Consider the following 17,667-nt stretch of genomic DNA (forward strand, 5'->3'; position numbering starts at 1 on the left):
CACACACTCCTTGATTTTTGTTTTCATTCATTGCTTGTTTTACTGTCTCCTTTTTGGCTTAGTTGCTTAATGTGGGAGCTTCGGTTGCCCATGTGAGACCTTTCTTTTCTAAATCAGTCGTTAATGCTGTACATTTCCCTCACACTCAGAATAGTTCATCTCTGGAGAGTCCCGTGGGCCCTGCCAGTCTCCCGCTTCACCTTGGGCCATGAGCTTACTCATAGAGTGGCTGGCTGCAGAGGCCGGCGTGATCTCAGTGCTCCCTTTTAATATGCTCATAAGTAAAATAGGTCTTCATTGTAATAATGCCTACTTACTAGTGTGGGGGAGATTACTTCAACCACCTGCCTTATTGCAATGTGCTTTTAGAATATGAATTTACTGTAATGGGATTAATTAACGACCACACTTTTAATTAAGCAGACTGCTGTTTGTGCAGTACCATAATCAGATAGCCAGGTGGGATACTGGTTGCGTGGGCAGGGTGGGTAATTTACAACACTGCTGCTTTTCTGCCCTAATAGCCATTTGAAAGGCCACAAGGATTGTGTTCATGACAACATTGGTCATTGTGATCAATTGAAAGGTGTGAACAATTGTACGATTTCCTTTGATGTTGTTTTTATAATATGCCCTTAGAACTAAAGGTATGCCCTTATTAGTGATATTCATAAAGAAAAAAATTACTGCAACTTGAAATTCTTGTTCATTTAACTACCATATGTCCCCGTGGAAACAGTTTTTATACATAGTATTTGATAATGCTTGTCTCGTAAAATTCTGTCATCTGACAGAGCAGCCTGAATTTGTAAAGCACCTAGCATAGCATCTGACCTAGTTTTTGTTTTGTTTTGCAAATTGCTTTAATTTATTGCATGACCATGAACATAGGTACTGAGCCAAGTAAGGGACTTTCATATTCTGGTAGTGTAGTGGTTGTTACACATTGGGTTTCAATCTGCGTGGTTTGAAGTTCAAAACCACCAGCAACTCTGAGGGAAGAAAAAAAAAAAGGGTTTTCTACTCCCAGAACCCACAGGGGGTTGCTATGTCAGCATTGACTCAATAGCAGTGAGTCTGTTTGTTTTTATACAAAAGTACTTTCATATTAAGACAGCCCTTTTCGATGAAGTCTTTTTGCTTATATTTTAAGAAAATCATGTTGCAGGTTATCGATAAGCATGAGGAGTTTTTTCCTTAGCGCTAGGATAATCCCAATAAAGCACCAACCTCAACTGGATGGCCTTGGCAGGGGTTTTATAGGGATCTGAGGAGAAAGATCACTTTGTTGTTAGCTGCCATCAAGTCATCCCCCACCTCATCCCAGAGTAAGAAAGATGTCTGCGAAAACCTTGACCGTCTGTGTGGTGCTTATGTTTCTCCTAAGAGGTCAGGTTGAACCACAGAGCTGCCGGAAAGCTGAAGATTCTTCAGTCTCCTCAGAACTCCCAAGTCAGTGAAGTGCAGATAAAACTTAACGGAACCACAATAAAACCCCCCCATGGCAGAATTCCCTCTCTGAACAATGAATGAACAGTGAGAGGGCTGGAAAAGACAGGCAGTCAAACTGGTGGCGGGGTAACGAGGTACACCCAGCTCATGCTGAGCCAACAAAGGAAGGGAAAATAAGGTCTGCTTTACTTGGAATCCGATATGGCCACCCTTTCAATATGGGATAGTGCGCTGCCTGGACCTTTGTGTTCACAGGGTTTTCATCAGCACAACAACACACACCCTTCCTCTGCCCTGGGACTCTCTCTGCCTCATTCCCAGCTAAGAGGTAAGCTTCCAGAGACTCAGGCAGGGAGTGTCTTGTAGTCTTGGGCCTGCTGACCCTTGGGGAAGAATGTGTGAGTAAGGCCCAATCCTGTTGACATGCTGCTCCCGTCTCTAAAATGCCTCCTGGATTTTGCCCTCTGCGTCTTCCAATATGATCTGTTCCTACCTTTCCCTTTCTTGCTTTTGATTATGTGCTATTTCTTGTCTTCTGAGCAGTTCTTACAATATTTTCGCTAACAAAGGCTCATTTTTCCACCGACTATATATTTTATGTCCAGTATCTCAGCGTTGCAACCTGTAATTCCAGTGCAGCGCTTTCTGAGAATTAAAAAAAAACATTACTGCTGAAAAGTGACTGGGGGATTTATCCAGATTTGGGTAGCTACTGATTTCATTTCTGCCACCTGGTGGCTAAGTCAGGATTTACAATAAAGCATAAGCATGTCTTGGCTTTTTTTTTTTTTTTAACATTTTATTAGGGGCTCATACAACCGTTATCCCAATCCATACACACATCCATTGTGTAAAGCGCATTTGTACATTGTTTCTCAAAACATTTTCTCTCCATTTAAACCCCCGACATTAGGTCCTCATTTTTCCCCTCCCTCTCCGCTCCCCCCTCCCTCATGAGCCCTTGATAGTTTATAAATGGGTATTTTGTCATATCTTGCCCTGTCCGACGTCTCCCTTCATCCACTTTTCGGTTGTCTGTCCCCCAGGGAGGAGGTCACAAACAGTTCCATGTAATCGGTTCCCTCTTTCCTACCCATTCTCCCTTTACCCCTCCCTATTTTGCCACTCACACCACTGGTCCTATAGGGCTCATCCGTCCTGGATTCCCTGTCTTTTCAGTTCCTATCTGTACCAGTGCACCTCCTCTGGTCTAGCCAGACTTGCAAGATAGAATTCGAGTCATGGTAGTGGGAGCGGGGAGGAAACCTTTAGGAACTAGAGGAAAGTTGTATTTCTCATCGTTGTTACATCGCCCCCTGACTGGCTCATCTCCTCCCCGAGACCCCTCTGCAAGGGGCTCTCCAGTGGCCTACTAATGGGCTTTGGATCTCCACTCCGCACCCCCCCCCCCATCTTTTTATAGTCAAAAGTTTAAAAAGCTTTAACCAAACCAAACTCACTGTTATTGAGTCAGTTTAGACTCATGGTAGAACTGCCCTTGTGAGTTTCTAAGACTGGAGCTCTTTACAGGATGGGAAAGCCTCATTTTTCTCCCAAAAAACGCTTGACAATTAATCTCAATATTGCCTCCTGTTGTAGTTATTTTTAATGATTTGCAAGTTGACATATTCAGGTCTGGAAGCCAGTCTTGATCTGTATCACTCTTGCCTTTCACTACCTGTTTTCTGCCCTAACAGCCACATACTTGTGCCTAGATGAATTTGTGTCAGGTTTTAATGTTACCATGATAAAGCAGTGTATTTATTGGCATAATGATAATTCCTTGGAAGGAATTTTTATACACAGAATATTTTTATAGTAATGATGGAAGATAAAAGATTAGTAAAGCCCACTAAATTATTAATGAGTTTTCTAGAGTTTATTCCTTCATTCAAAGGCATCTAATTCAAAACTAATGGTGTCATTGGCATTTTTAAAACTGAGTTCACTTAAGATTTGACTCTATTAAAGCTAAAGGCAAAGTGCTGAAATGGGAAGTTTTTTCCATAAAATACCATTGTCCCACTTTTTAATCCCTTAAAATCACTGCCATCTTGTCGATTCATAGTGACTGCGTACTTAGGGGTTCTGAGGCTGTAAAACTTCTTGGGTGCAAACAGCCTCAGCTTTCTCCCTCAGAGTGGCTAGTAGAGTTGAACTACCACCCTTGCAGTTGTCAGTCCAGTGTTTCAGCTTACGGAGGTCTATAACGCAGTTATAATCGTTTTGTTCTCGAAGGGTGGCTGACGACGTCGGGAATAAAGGAAAACCTTGCACTGTTAGGGTGTATCAGAAGTAGTTTTGTTATCTGACGACACATGCTTTATGTTTGCCCCACATTTAATTTTGATGTGTTCTACAAATTCTTTTAAGTAAATAAAATGTTTGTCATTGGGGGGAGTCTATAATATGAGGAAAAGAGGATTAGGAACGTGATTGTGAATCACAGCTTTTTGTGTTTTGAGGTCCTTTCGTGATGTCTGCAAGGTCAAAGCCTTTTTGTAATTATACTGATCTCATTTGCCTTCTGCACTCCCATTCTTAAGGGTACAGTGGAGCTGTCTAGAGATGACACGGTCCGGGATACCGTCCCAGCTAATGAAAAACATGCTGGTATAATCTTGTGTTTGAAACAGTAGTCAGTTGTATTATCAAGTACATAAACATCGGTAGCTCTAACTTGTGTAGACACAAACGCAATAATTTTAAGAGTTAAAAGGAGTATACGTAGACGGAAAAGTTTGCTAACTACATCACTGGTCTAGTTAAATTGAAGTTGCACTTTTGCTTCTTCTCAATACCTCTGCGTTGGAGGCATTGTAGTTTTTTCTCTCTCTACTTTCTCAGAGATTAGAATATAAATGATAAGTGGCATGCATGGATGATGCAATTCAGGAAATGGGCTCAGCCATCCTGAGTAAAGGGAGAGAACTGGAAAGGCCCGGTAGGGGAACATACATGTAGTAGGACTGGCAGATGCTGTTTTAGGATACAATGTGTATGCATCACTGGGGCAGATCCAATAATAATTGTTCTGTTACTCAAATGAGCCCTCGTGGCACATTGGGTTAGGTCTTGGCCTGCTAACCACTAGCCACTGTGTGGGAGAAAGATGAAGCTGTCTGCCCTTGTCAAGGTTTACAAGTTTGGGGCAGGTTACTAAGATTCAGAATAGGCTCAGTGGCCATGGGTTTGGTGTTGGTAACCACTATTCAGGATACTTCTAAAGAAGATCAATAGTTCAGTTAGGGGGATGTATTAAAATGAATCTAATAGTAAAGTCCCTTTTAAACACAAAGTTTTACAAATTTAGGATCCATTTGTAGCTGTGTGTGAATTCTAACCATAGTAAAAGGAGTGATGTTGTTTTTCGTATTGCCCAGTTAAAAAGTTTTTTTTTTTAGACATTGCTTTATTGTTTTTTATGTGCATTATTTTTTTAAAATCATTTTATTAGGGCCTCGTACAATTCTTATCACAATCCATATATACATCCATTGTGTCAAGCACATATGTACATTTGTTGCCATCATTCTCAAAACATTTGCCTTCTACTTGAGCCCTTAAGATCAGCTCCTCATTTTTCCCCTCTACAATTCATAAATTATTGTTATTTTGTCATATGTTACACTGTCTGACATCTCCCCCTACCCTCTTGTCTGCTGTCCATCCCCCAGGGAGGAGGCTATACATAGATTCTTGTAATCGGTTCTCCCGTTCCACCCCACATTCCCTCCACCCTCCCAATATCGCCACTCTCACCACTGGTCCTGAAGGGGTCAGCTGTCCTGGATTCCCTGTGTTTCCAGCTGCTATCTGTACCAATGTACATCCTCTGGTCTAGCCAGGTTTGTAAGGTAGAATTGGGATCATGATGGGGGGACGGAAGCATTTAAGAGCTAGAGGAAAGTTATGTTTCATCTTTGCTACCCTGCACCCTGACTGGCTCATCTCCTCCCCACAACCCTTCAGTAAGGGGGTGTCCAGTTGCCTACCGATGGGCTTTGAGTCTCCACTCTGCACTCACCCTCATTTACAGTAAGATTTTTTGCTCTTTGATGCTTGATACCTGATCCCTTCGACAGCTCATGGTCACACAGGCTGGTGTGCTTCTTCCATTGTGGGCTTTGTTGCTTCTGAGCTAGAAGTTAAAAACATTAAAAAAAAAAAAATACATTACAAAATGAGCCTTCCAATTTTCTGTTTCTACTAGTACTAGACACTTTTCTATTATGTAAAATGTGGTACTTTTAATCAGCTTACTGACTTTTTTATTTGTTATTTTGTTTCAGTTGGTCGTATTATGTTCCAGCTCTTCTCAGACATTTGTCCAAAGACTTGCAAAAACTTTCTTTGCCTCTGCTCAGGTACGTGAATTATTATTTCCAGTGACAAATCATGAGTGCCAGTTTTACCTTTAGATATTTTCTTGAGAAAAATACTGAGCTTTGAAATGAGTTTTGCAAATTAAGAAGAATAAATTTCCACTGGCTTCTGTATGAAATCAGGAAAGCATTACTTGACAGGAGGAGCAAGAAAAATAGGGGTGGAGGGGAGAATCTGTTTTATGTAATGGAATCTGTACATTATATCTCATATTGTTACTTGAAATCGAATCCGCTTGGACTCCTGTATAATAGAAGCAGTGTCTCTGGTCACGGGCCCTCTTCATGATGGTTGATGTGCCTGAATCCATTGTTGGTCTGTTGCCGGTCCATTTCCGTCAGTCATCCCTTTATTTTCTTCACTAGGCCCTCTACCAAACACCTGGTCCTTTTTTAACGTGCCCCAAGGAAGCTAGCCAAAGTCTCGTTATCTTTGCTTCTAAAGAATATTCTGGTTGTATTTCTTTTAACACTGCGTTGTTTTCTGACAGTCCATGAGATAGGTTCAGTATTCTTCACCACCATTGCAGATTTTGTTTTTCCTAGCCAAACTGTAACCAGCTTTATTAAAGACACCTTTCGAAAACATAGTATTTCCTGTAGGACCCAGGTAGACAGTAGTCAACTGTATACAGCAACATTCAAAGTCCCTTCTTCAATGAGCTGCCCATCTCAGCCTCCATAAAGCCCAGTGAAGTCTTTGATACTCTGAACAGGGAAAGTTTAGAATGAGCTTTGATATTTCAAATTTAGCATGTTTAGTACCTCTTCATGAGCCACCCCGACTTTCAGAAAGTGCCGTGAGAATGGCAGAACTATCCATGTGAAGACCCACATTCTGACAAGGAGCTGCGGCTCCTGTGAGGGATGCCATTGAGACGGCATTACTGGAAAGTCCAGATTGCCTGACATACTAGGGACCAATTGGACATACTAGGCACCAATTGTGGGAGGTCAGGTCTATGCTGAAAGCTGGGAGAAGACCTGAGAACTTAAAGGTGAATTTTAGTTTTACATACCACGGTTTGTTTGTGCACAGGTGGCTGTTAGGTGTGTCAGTGTCAAGAGATCCCTCCTCCTGGGACCCAAGACAAAGTTTCTCAGAACTATAAGGGAGAGGCATTTTCTTACATAAAGTGTCTCAGACTGGGCAGTTCCCAGGAGCACACAGTTACCAAAAGGGCACACACTTGACTTGGCACCTCTAGCACCTTCAGCTTTCTGTGCCTGGTCCGTTTCAGCTTCTCCATTTCCCATGGGGCTGGTCCCATCCTCTTTTCTTTTTGAGTGCCAGCTCTTCCTTCTTGCAGGGACTTTTCGAGTCTTCAGCTTTGGAGGAGTAGCGACTGACCACCTTGTGCATCTCCAGTCGGTGAAGGTGGTAATATGCAGCGCTGGGCGATGCAGTAGTACACAGGCTTGGTCAGTCAGGGAGATCGAGGGGGAGCTATATTTGCCTCTTCACACTGCTCTGCCAACAGCACAGTTTGACTATATCGGTGTTTCCGGCGTCCATTTTCACTGTTCAGCGTTAACACACATAATGAGTCCATTGTAAAGACCATGCTTGGATCAAGTAGATGTTAGTCATCAGAGTGATATCTTTACTCTTTTGCAGTAGATTTGCCCAATATGCATGTTTATCGATTTCTTGAGAGCTGTTTGCATGGGCATTGGTGATTCAAGGAGAGTGAGATTGTTGATAATGCCAATTTTACTTCAGTTGATTATGTCATTTATCAGGGGCCAGTTGTAAGGATTTTATTTTCCTTCATATTCATGCTGAAGACAAGTACGTCATGTTGCCTTCATTTTGAACCAGCAAGGATGTGTCAGCCACATATTACGAGCCTTCCTCCAATCCTGATGCTTTATTCTGCATGTACTGCAGCTTCGTCCTTGTTTTTTGGTGTGTTTTTTTTTTCTTTATAAGCTTTTTACAGTGATTTTGGTTAATTATACAGAGCAAATTGGCTTTCCATTCAAAAATTCATGTACATCTTGTTTCGTGACCTTGATTACCATCCCCTTTGGTTTAACACCCATCCTCCACCTTCTTCTCCATGCGGCCCTTTCCATTTGAACTTCTTTCCCATCCTGCCCACCTTCTAAGCTTTCTCCCCAGGCAGATGCTGCCCTTTGGGGCCAGGTGACTGATGATTCTAAAGAGGGGGCGTACCTCCCTGATGGTGTTGTTCACCTGGTAGGTACATTGGGTGACTGAACGTTGAGCCTTGAGAGTGAGTTCTGTTGTGCAGGGTCCAAAGAATATCTAAGGGCCATATCCCAAGGGTTCCACCAATCTGTCAGACCAGCAAGCCTGGGCTTTTATTATTTATTTACTTATTTATTTTTAAATCATTTTACTGGGGGCTCGTACAGTTCTTAACACAATCCATACATCCATCCATTGTGTCAAGCACATTTGTACATTTGTGCCATCATCATTCTCAAAACATTTGCTTTCTACTTGAACCCTTCATATCAGCTCCTCATTTTCCCCCTCCCTGCTCCCCCCTCCCTCATGAACCCTTGATAATTTATAAATTATTATTTTGTCATATCTTAACACTGTCCAACGTCTCCCTTCACCCACTTTTCTGTTGTCCATCCCTTAGGGAGGAGGTTTTATGTAGATCCTTGTAATCGGTTCCCCCTTTCTACCCCACCTTCCCTCCACCTTCCTTCTACCCTCCCAGTATCGCCACTCTCACCACTGGTCCTGAAGAGATTATCTGTCCTGGATTCCCTGTGTTTCCAGTTCCTATCTGTACCAGTGTACATCCTCTGGTCTAGCCAGATTTGTAAGGTAGAATTGGGATCATGATAGTGCGGGAGGAAACATTTAAGAAGTAGAGGAAAGTTGTATGTTTCATCGTTGCTACCCTGCACCCTGACTGGCTCGTCTCCTCCTTACGACCCTTCAGTGTCCAGTTGCCTGCAGATGGGCTTTGGGTCTCCACTCTGTCCTCACCCTCATTTAAAATGATACAGTTTTGTTCTTTGATGCCTGGTACCTGATCCCTTCGACACCTCATGGTCACACAGGCTGGTGTGCTTCTTCTATGTGTAGCCTGGGCTTTTATTATCTTAAGTTTTGTTCCACATTTTCTCCCACTCTGTCTAGGACCTCACAATGTGATCTCTTTCAGAGCGGTCACTCGTGGGAGACAGCTTCTTGAATTAGTTGTTGAGCATACAGATGAAGTGAGGTGAAAGGCTACTACCCTGCTGCACATGTTTTCCAATTTTAAAACCACACAGTATCCCTTTCTCTGCTTGAGCCATGGACACTTGATCCATATACAAATTCTGCATGAGCACAATTAATTGTTCGATGTTAATTCATAATGTGGTATGATTACAGCTTATATACTAACAGCATGTTTGCTTATTTTTAAAGTTGTCTTGTTAGAATTTTATAAATTTCAGTATTATAAACAAATTCTGGATTCCAGATTTCATTTAGAGTTGGAGTTAGAGAGGCAAAACATAATGAAACCAGTCTTTGTTGTATGTAATTCTATTTTAAATATGTAAGGGATGGGGGAATGAGAAGGAAAATATTGTAATCATTTTGAAATTGCAATGGCACGTTAATTCTTTTAAAGCTGTACTTGGGTGTACACAGACAGCCTTGTATTCTTTCATTTTTTTATTTGCCTCTATCTTTCTTGAGAATCCCTTCTGGCACAGTGCCTTAATGCCTACTGGCAGTTCAAAACTACCAGCCTAGCTGCTCTGCAGGAGAAAGACGTGGTAGTCTGCTTTCATAAAGATACAGCCTTGGGAACCATATGGACAGTTCTGCTTTGTCCTGTGGGTCATTATGAATCATAATCCACTCAAGGGCAAAAGAAAACCCCAAAACAACAAAACTCCCTGCTTCAATGGACTACCAAAATAAAAGAAGATGGCTTTTAAAGTCTCTTTTGGTCCTTTGTGCCATGCAGAGTATACCATATAATTTAGCTTTTATATTCTAGTTGGCAACGTATGCTGGCATGGGAAATTGTCACTCTGCCTTTGTGTCTTTTACCGTGCCCAGCACCCTGGAGACACTTAACAAAAAGATAAGTCTGATGGTTTTGTGTGTAGAATAATGTGTTTCTAGCTGAACTTCATTTCTTTTTTTTCCAGGGGAGAAAGGCCTTGGGAAAACAACTGGGAAGAAGTTATGTTATAAAGGTTCTACATTCCATCGTGTGGTTAAAAACTTTATGATTCAGGGTGGGGACTTCAGTGAAGGTAGAGCTACAAGTTATGTTCCTAATCCCCCTTCTATCAGTTTGTAGAATCCTGCTTGTTATTTTTCATTGTAAACCCTGTATCACTCAAAATACAATGTAAATAGTATATAATCATTGATTAGTTGTTGGATGAATTGACATTGTAGACCAAGAATTTAAGAAAAACCAAAATGCTATGACATTGTTTTTATGTAATTTATTTTAGTAATACTATTTGGTACATTTCCTTTTGAATTCCAAAGTACAATCTGGTTTGTTGTTGTTGCTTTTTTTAAATTTTGTTGGTGGTGTTACATTTTAATACTCATTTTAATGGAGGATTCTTTAGGTTTTGTCTATCTGACCCAATTACAAGTTGTTAGTACCTGCAGCAAACTGAAACCGTAGAAACCAGTTTAATTAATGTAAAATATGTTTACAGTTTGCATTATGGCTGATCATAGCTCATTATTTGCAGGTAATGGAAAAGGTGGAGAATCAATTTATGGTGGATATTTTAAAGGTAAGGCTTAATATTTTATGGTCTTTCATTTCAGTTCTGATATGAAAGCAAGCTTGATCATATACCTGTAATGAGAAGAGGTGTACTTATAGTTCACTTTTTGCATGAAACTAATGCTGCATGAAAAGACTTTTATTTGCATGAATTTGGGGATAAATTATATAATATGTAGCTTTTAATTGACAAGATTAATTAAGGCTAACTTTATGGTTAAACATGACTTTTCAGCATGGAGGTTAGGCAACTATATACATGAAAACTCCTATCTTCCTGCCTAAAACTGTCAACATATTCTTTTGTTTATAGAGAATGTGGTCTTTTGCAAAATGAAAAGGTAAGAGAACAAAGCTCAGTAACACAAATTCCAATTCTGTCCCCTTGCACCCTTCCTAATAAACTTATGGACAGCCTGGGTCAGGTTGTGACTGGATTTCTATATTGCTTGAAGACTTGGAAAAGTTCTGTCTATTATTTCATCCATGCATCTATCTCTTTTTTCTTTTCCCAATGGGTTAGTAGTTCCACATCAGGGAAGAGAGTGTAGTTGAGTGTTTTGTGTTTTTTCCTAAATCGAGCAGATTGTTTGAATAAAAGTCGGTACTCCCTCCTTTCTCAAAGGTTTGTATGTCTTCCTTTGCTCTCTAGCAGTGTATGATGTCTTTTATTCCTACACCAGTAGCTTTGGCATAGTTCTAACCATTGCACTTGCCCCAAAAAGCCTTAGAAAAGTCAGTTGCAGAGATTTGTCGTGGGGTCCCACACAACTAGATTTTAATACGCTAATAACTTCAGTGTTATAATAGTCTTTTATATTTCTTTTGGGGGGAAATGGATTACTACTCTTTTTCAGAAGCCTGTTCCCAAGGTAGTTATTTTTTCCCCCCAAATTTTTGTGTTTCTGTTTGTTCTACAGAAAGATTTGTTTGTTGGGTGTTAAAGGGATGTTTAAATTATTTTTCAAGATATTTCTTCCAAGTGATCTTAGAGAGGAGACTTTTTCTTATCCGTGCCGGTAGGGAACAGCTCTTGCGCTGGCTCCATTCGTGTGTAGCAATCAGAAGCTAATGCTTGCAGGCCACCTGAATGTGCTTCTGCGGCTGATACCTCTGTATCTTAAATGTTTGTTTTTACAGCGCTTTCTTCCTTATGTAATTTTGGTACCCTGTTGATTCAAGGGACTCCATAAATTTCTGTTAATTTAGCCGTGAACCTACAACTTCATTTATGTAATTTTTCACTTTCAACTCTAACTCTAGATAATTAAGCAGTGAATTTTTCTTATAGCAACTAAGCACATAAGAGGACTGGTAAACCTCTCCTGTGTATACCGTACATTAGGCAGGATAATTGGCAATTTGGAGGAAATAAGCTGCACTACGTTTTTCAAAAATTTATTTTCTGGTTATCCACAAAAGTTAATAGAGTAAATGAACTAAGCTATGTTTCTACTAAAAGTGACTGTTCTAAGGCTGTTTGTATAAAGAATTAAATATGTGTTCTTTTTCTCAAGGCTTTATTTAGTATTTCTTGGTCTTTTTATGCTTTTGTGATTTGATTAGCTTAATTTTTTTTCTATGTATTCAGTCAAGTATCTGTACTGACCAGAAGAGGAATTTCATCCTTTGCTTTCTGTTTATTACTGTGAACATTACATTTTAAAAGAAGCTCATAATTGGAGACTGACGAATTTGTTTTTTCTTCAAACAGATGAAAACTTTATTCTCAAACATGACAGAGCGTTCCTTTTGTCAATGGCAAATCGAGGGAAGCATACCAATGGTTCCCAGTTTTTCATGTGAGTAGGCATCATTTAAGAGCTTCTCTTAAACAGAGAGGCGCTTTTCATGAGTAAGATGGTCTCGTTGAGCCACGTTCAATGCTAGCATGTCAACCTGGATAATTATCCTTTTTCATTGTTACAATCATTGGTAAGCTCTAGCAGAGAGCTGACTTTAGCATTCAGCATATATCCTGGATGAGAAGAATGGGACTTAAACGATATAACCTGGGTTACGTAAAAATGTCTTGTCATCTTAAGAAATTGGCTTTGACTCTCACCAAATTTGAGGGGGCTCAGTCAGTCTATCAATATTAGGTTAGAACAGATGGATGAGCATTTTTGAATTGTTCATAAAGTAGGATTAGATATACTCCTGGCATGGAAAGCAGTTGGTTGAGTAAATCATTGCTTGATCATTTTCTTCTCTTACTATATTGCTCTGTAAAAACCCTATTTGAGAGTGGTACCTTTATTTTAGGATGTCTTGAGATAGATGGAGATAATATGATTTGCTGTTAAGGAAGCATTTAAAAAACTCAAACTCTTTCAGTTCTGTATGTATGATTGAATGAACAAAATTCTGGTATCATTTCCACCCAAGTTATAAAGAGATGATCACTCTGGAAGCTTTAGAATGCTAAAATTCCTTTTTAAAGACAAGCTCCTTTACCTACATGTGCAAGCTTACCCCAAAAACTTATGTTTCTCATTTGCAGATTCTGTATACGTCTTTTGACGTACGTTTCATCAGATATTTACCTAAAGCCACTCAAAAATCTATTTTTACTATAGTCCCATGATTTCAGTGGGAAAGATGATTGTCCAGCCTGAGGCATGTACTGCTTTGATTAGAAGTAAATCTCCACAGTTGTATTATATATGATGAAGAAATGTTTTACTTATGATTTAATTCAGGAAAAGAGATTTGTCATCTTTCTGAGTGGATTAGTATGAATGGCGCTTTCCTGTCTTAAAAGGAGTAAATTGTTCATATTTGAAAAGTCTCGTATTTTAAATTAGTCTGAAAAAAAAATCTATTTCCAACCTGATCTGATAAAGTTCAGATAAGGGGCATTCAGTTCCTAGGAATGCCCTAAAAATGGAAAGGATAATAGATGATGATAATTTTGGTGTTAACACAGGAAAACGGGAAGACCTAAAACAATTCCTTTCTCAATATTGATTCTATAGAATATTTGCTGTACTATTTTTCTGTTCTCAAAAAAATGGGCCAAATTAAGAGAAATGATATAAAACATGTTTTATAATAATGTAGGTACTGCTTATTCTTGGTTAAGAGTGTGTATTTCCATTTTTAAGCTTATCTGAACTGTGAACATGATAAGCAAATGTTTCATTGGTCAAGAAGCTACTATCTGAGGGCTCTAAAGTTTCTTTTAGATTTCCTTTTTTTCATAAGTACATTAAGAAATTTATTTACCAGTTAGCAATTGGTGTTGCTTGCAGCACATATGTAACGTACCAGTATCACATACAGATTACCTTGTTTTTCTTCAGAAGGTTAGAGAGAAAACTAGTGTGTCCACATGCATTCAGTATAATTTAGTATATGAGATTCTCCCTTTAAAAAATTTAGAGTAGTTGGCTTTTATGTTATTTAGTACTTGCTTTTATCTTTCTAGGAACGCTTAGTGTCGAAATGGAGGCCATTGCTGCCTTCTGCGGGGCTTCGTAGTACATGAAAAGGGCAGTTTTGGAAAAGAAGACTGAGTGAGATCTTTTTCACATCAGTAACATTTTTAACATGTCACAGTTAGGTGGTCCAGCTGACACTGAAATCACTATGAACTTAAGATGGACAGAAAATGTTCTTCCTGTAGGTTGCGATTTACTGCTGCAGTGTGCAGGTAACCAAGGGTCTTTGCACACTGAAGACCTAATCTCGTTTTCACTGTTGTGCCTGTGTGCTTGCTTCCTTTACGCTGGCTAAAAGGAACAGTTCCTCTGGTTCACAAGATGGACTGCTTACATCCTAAACAAAACATTACTTTGTAGAAAGGACAGGTTAGTAGCCTAGTAAAGAGAAATCTTTGAAAGTTTTTGTCATACAGTCGTTTTGACTCGAATAGTAGTGAAAACTATGCTGGATTATCTTCCAGCTGTGGGTATAACATAGGTAATAGTGTTAACCTCTGAGCATGATTCCTTAGAAAGCACCCTGAGCAGCCCAGTGCTGGGGTCTGAAAAAGGAAAGTATGCCAGAAATGGATGGAAAACACCAAGAACTGTCTTTCTAGAGCTTGTTTTATAGGCTTAGCAAGGACTTTAATATATCCTTGCAAATTTGTATTGTAATAAATTTGTTATTCTGCAATACCTAAGGTGTAATGTCGGTGTATTTAGTATGAGGTATTTGTAAAATACAACTCAAAATTCTTGTAGTTTATGCATTATCTTTATTATTTACACAGTTAAAACCACCCTTCCCTAAGGCAGACATTTTAGTAAAAGTAAAGCTATTATATATTCTGCTTCTTTGGGCAGGAATAATTATGCATATGATGAAATTCAGAATTTCTTCTATAAAGCTATTTGTAATGGTTACATTGTGTCTGTCTCGTGTTTGTTTTGGGGGAAGGAAACATTCCTTTTAAACAGAGTACTGTTCAGGAAGCATGTGAGAAGAGAGCATCATTGAGGAACAGGGGTGGTTCACATGAAGGTAGCTCTCAAAGATTGATAGCACTGGGACCACAGTTTCCAAATTAATCAGAGTTTAGTGTTTGGTCCTTTGAAAGGAAAAAAATTCAGGCCAGCATCTGGGAAGAAACCACAACAAAGGCTATAGAATTATAAAGTCTTCTGGAAAGGGGCGAAGAGATCATCTACTCTACATTTTGTGTTCTATAGATAATAAAGCAAAAGAAAGTGTATTGTGGTAGCAATTGTACAATTCTACTTGACGTGATTGAAATATGGAATGATACATATATTAAATCCCAACTAATAAAATAATTTTTTTTTAAGTGTGAAGTCTACAGGTAGACATTGTCCTGCAAGAACTGATAGGGTAGCAAGTGAATTGGCCACCACAGGTGCAGCAGCAGCATTAGTTAAGTGTCAAAAGCATCAGCTATTGCAGAAATTAGAATAGTTGGGGTGGGGATGGTATTTGAGTTTTTGTTTTTAGCTGTTAGTAATAATAGCTTACTGATTCTGGCCTAAATACCTAGTGTTTTCACATACAGGTAACATCAAAAAGATTTTTTTTTAAGATAGTGCATAAAAAGACTCTGTAGCTTTGCATTAGCTATATGTATGGGCCAGGGCTCTAAACTGGCTCAAAGAAGGCCTTAGTTTTAGTTTTGCTTCCTATGTGCCCTTAGTCTGCCTTTTCAGGAGCCCTCTTGTCATGTTGGTTAGTACCTCACTGACTCACTACTAACTGAAAGGTCATGGTTAAAACCCACCAACTGCTCTTTGGGAGCACAGTGTAGCAGTCTGCAACCTTGGAAACCCTATTTGGCAGTTGTGTTCTGCCCTACAGGGTCTGAATCGACTCACCAGCAGCAGAAAGGTTGGTTTGGTTTGTTGTGGTTATCCCCACCTTCAAAGATCATATTTTGGAGAGAAAATACCGACTCAAAAGGAGGAAAGTATTACATAGGGCAATACTATTTCTAGATATGTGTGTGGATTTTTGTATGAACATCATCTTGCTTAAAAGAAATAGTTCTGACTATAATTTCGGTCAGACTGAAAGGTGCTGCACAGGAGTACTGGGCCCAGTTTGCCCAAATCAGGGCAGCCCGGGCTCTTCCTCAACCGGTGTTAGAACATGGGTGCAGTTTGCCCACTCACCATGGGTGTTGCAGCTGGCCCAGCCCCTTTTGACTCTTGGTCTATGCAGACCCTCGGTCACACCCATGCAGTAAGCAGAGGCAGCAGAGAACAGTCCCTATCACTGGCCATGGTCATGGGTCATGATCACAATCATAAAAGTGTAAGAAGAGATGATACAAAAAAGTCAAGTTGAACTTTATAAAAGAAACACTATATTTTAAAAGTCATAAGTAAGACTAGAGGGACAAGAAGTTCTTGATTAAGTTCTAGGAGACTTAAGAGTCAGACTTGTAAGTGGCTATTCACTTGGGTGGGAGCCGTTACTGATCATTTCAGAGTAGGGCTGCAAGAGACCTGGGGAGAGGTTTAAACGTTTTCAAGGAATTGCCAAAGGCACACTTATATTTTAGGGAGTAAAAGTAGAGGTGGGTAGGAATACCCCTGCCTTCCACTTACTCACAAACTTCTAAGAGAAGAAATGCCAGTAGGTTTAAATAACCTGAAACATAGGCGTTTTATTCCTCCCTTTTGTGGGGGGCAACACCTTCACATGATACTCTGCAAGATTGTTTTGTAAATACAGATGTTCTTAAAGCTTCGCCATAAGCCGGTTCTCTGGATATAAAATTGCTTCTCTAGCACCTAGTTTTAACACTAGAGTGTATATGACTTGTATTAGTAACCTGGATGACATTGGTATCTAGTAGTGTTTGGCATGTGTTACACTTTGAATTTTAGAAAGCCTTTTTGTTTGGGTAGACCTTTAAAACACAGGCAGTACATTGTGAAGTAGTACAGCCAGCTTCCATTGCCTTCACACAATCTTAGTCTTCTGTGCAGTTTGTTGCCTTTTTTTTTTAACAGTTTGATTGGCACGTAATCCACATTACATTAATAATTTAATGGTTCAATCATATCAAGAAGAATTGTATCGTCATTACCACAATCAATCTTAGAACATTTTATTTTCTTTTTTTCATGGTTAAATTGCTTTAAAAATGAGTTGTGTAATCACATTCCATTCTAGTGCTCCCTCCCCCCTCCCACATACATTATTTGCTCCCTAAATCCCCTCACCCTTCCTATCTCCCACCCTCTCACCCCTACATCTCCTATAAAGTCTTAACATCAGTTATTATCTATGCATCCACTTCTGTGCTTCACAATTTGGAAAATCCAACAGAAACAATAAAGTGGTAAGGATAAAATAATAATATAAAGATAAAAATACAAATAATGAGCAATAAAGAAAAGACCGCCATCAATATTTACAAAGCCAGGGAAGACATTTTTCTCATGGAACCAGGAAGAAATACTTGCATCTGGAACAAATTCTGGTTGTGTCAACTGACCAGATATCAAATTAGATCCAACAGAATCAAAATTACAGTGATCTCTCTCCAGTATTAAAGCTGTTTGAGACCCTTGCCTGTGGCTAGAGGGGATCTGCCAAAGGCTTAATCTGACTAGATACTCTGCAGATGGGGTTTGGGC

The 17,667-nt window shown here is 39.6% G+C and overlaps 1 protein-coding gene across 5 annotated transcripts in view; it reads left to right on the forward strand.

Moving 5' to 3' along the window:
• The window catches only part of NKTR (natural killer cell triggering receptor), a 46,529-nt gene that overhangs the window by 6,426 nt on the left and 22,436 nt on the right, over positions 1 to 17,667 (forward strand). For 3 of the 5 annotated variants that reach the window (XM_045295045.1, XM_045295044.1, XM_045295046.1), the window contains exons 3-6: positions 5,745 to 5,819; positions 9,978 to 10,085; positions 10,545 to 10,589; positions 12,297 to 12,384. In XM_045295045.1, the coding sequence (XP_045150980.1) occupies positions 5,745 to 5,819; positions 9,978 to 10,085; positions 10,545 to 10,589; positions 12,297 to 12,384 (316 nt within the window). Of the gene's footprint in view, positions 1 to 5,744; positions 5,820 to 8,989; positions 9,050 to 9,977; positions 10,086 to 10,544; positions 10,590 to 10,895; positions 10,924 to 12,296; positions 12,385 to 17,667 lie in introns of those variants that run through there. The other 2 variants (XM_045295047.1, XM_045295048.1) reach the window with 2 other exon arrangements.

The sequence above is a fragment of the Echinops telfairi genome, unplaced genomic scaffold (genome assembly GCF_000313985.2).
Source record: "Echinops telfairi isolate 266 unplaced genomic scaffold, ASM31398v2 ScPeMD7_4225;HRSCAF=4972, whole genome shotgun sequence".
NCBI lineage: Eukaryota > Metazoa > Chordata > Mammalia > Afrosoricida > Tenrecidae > Echinops > Echinops telfairi.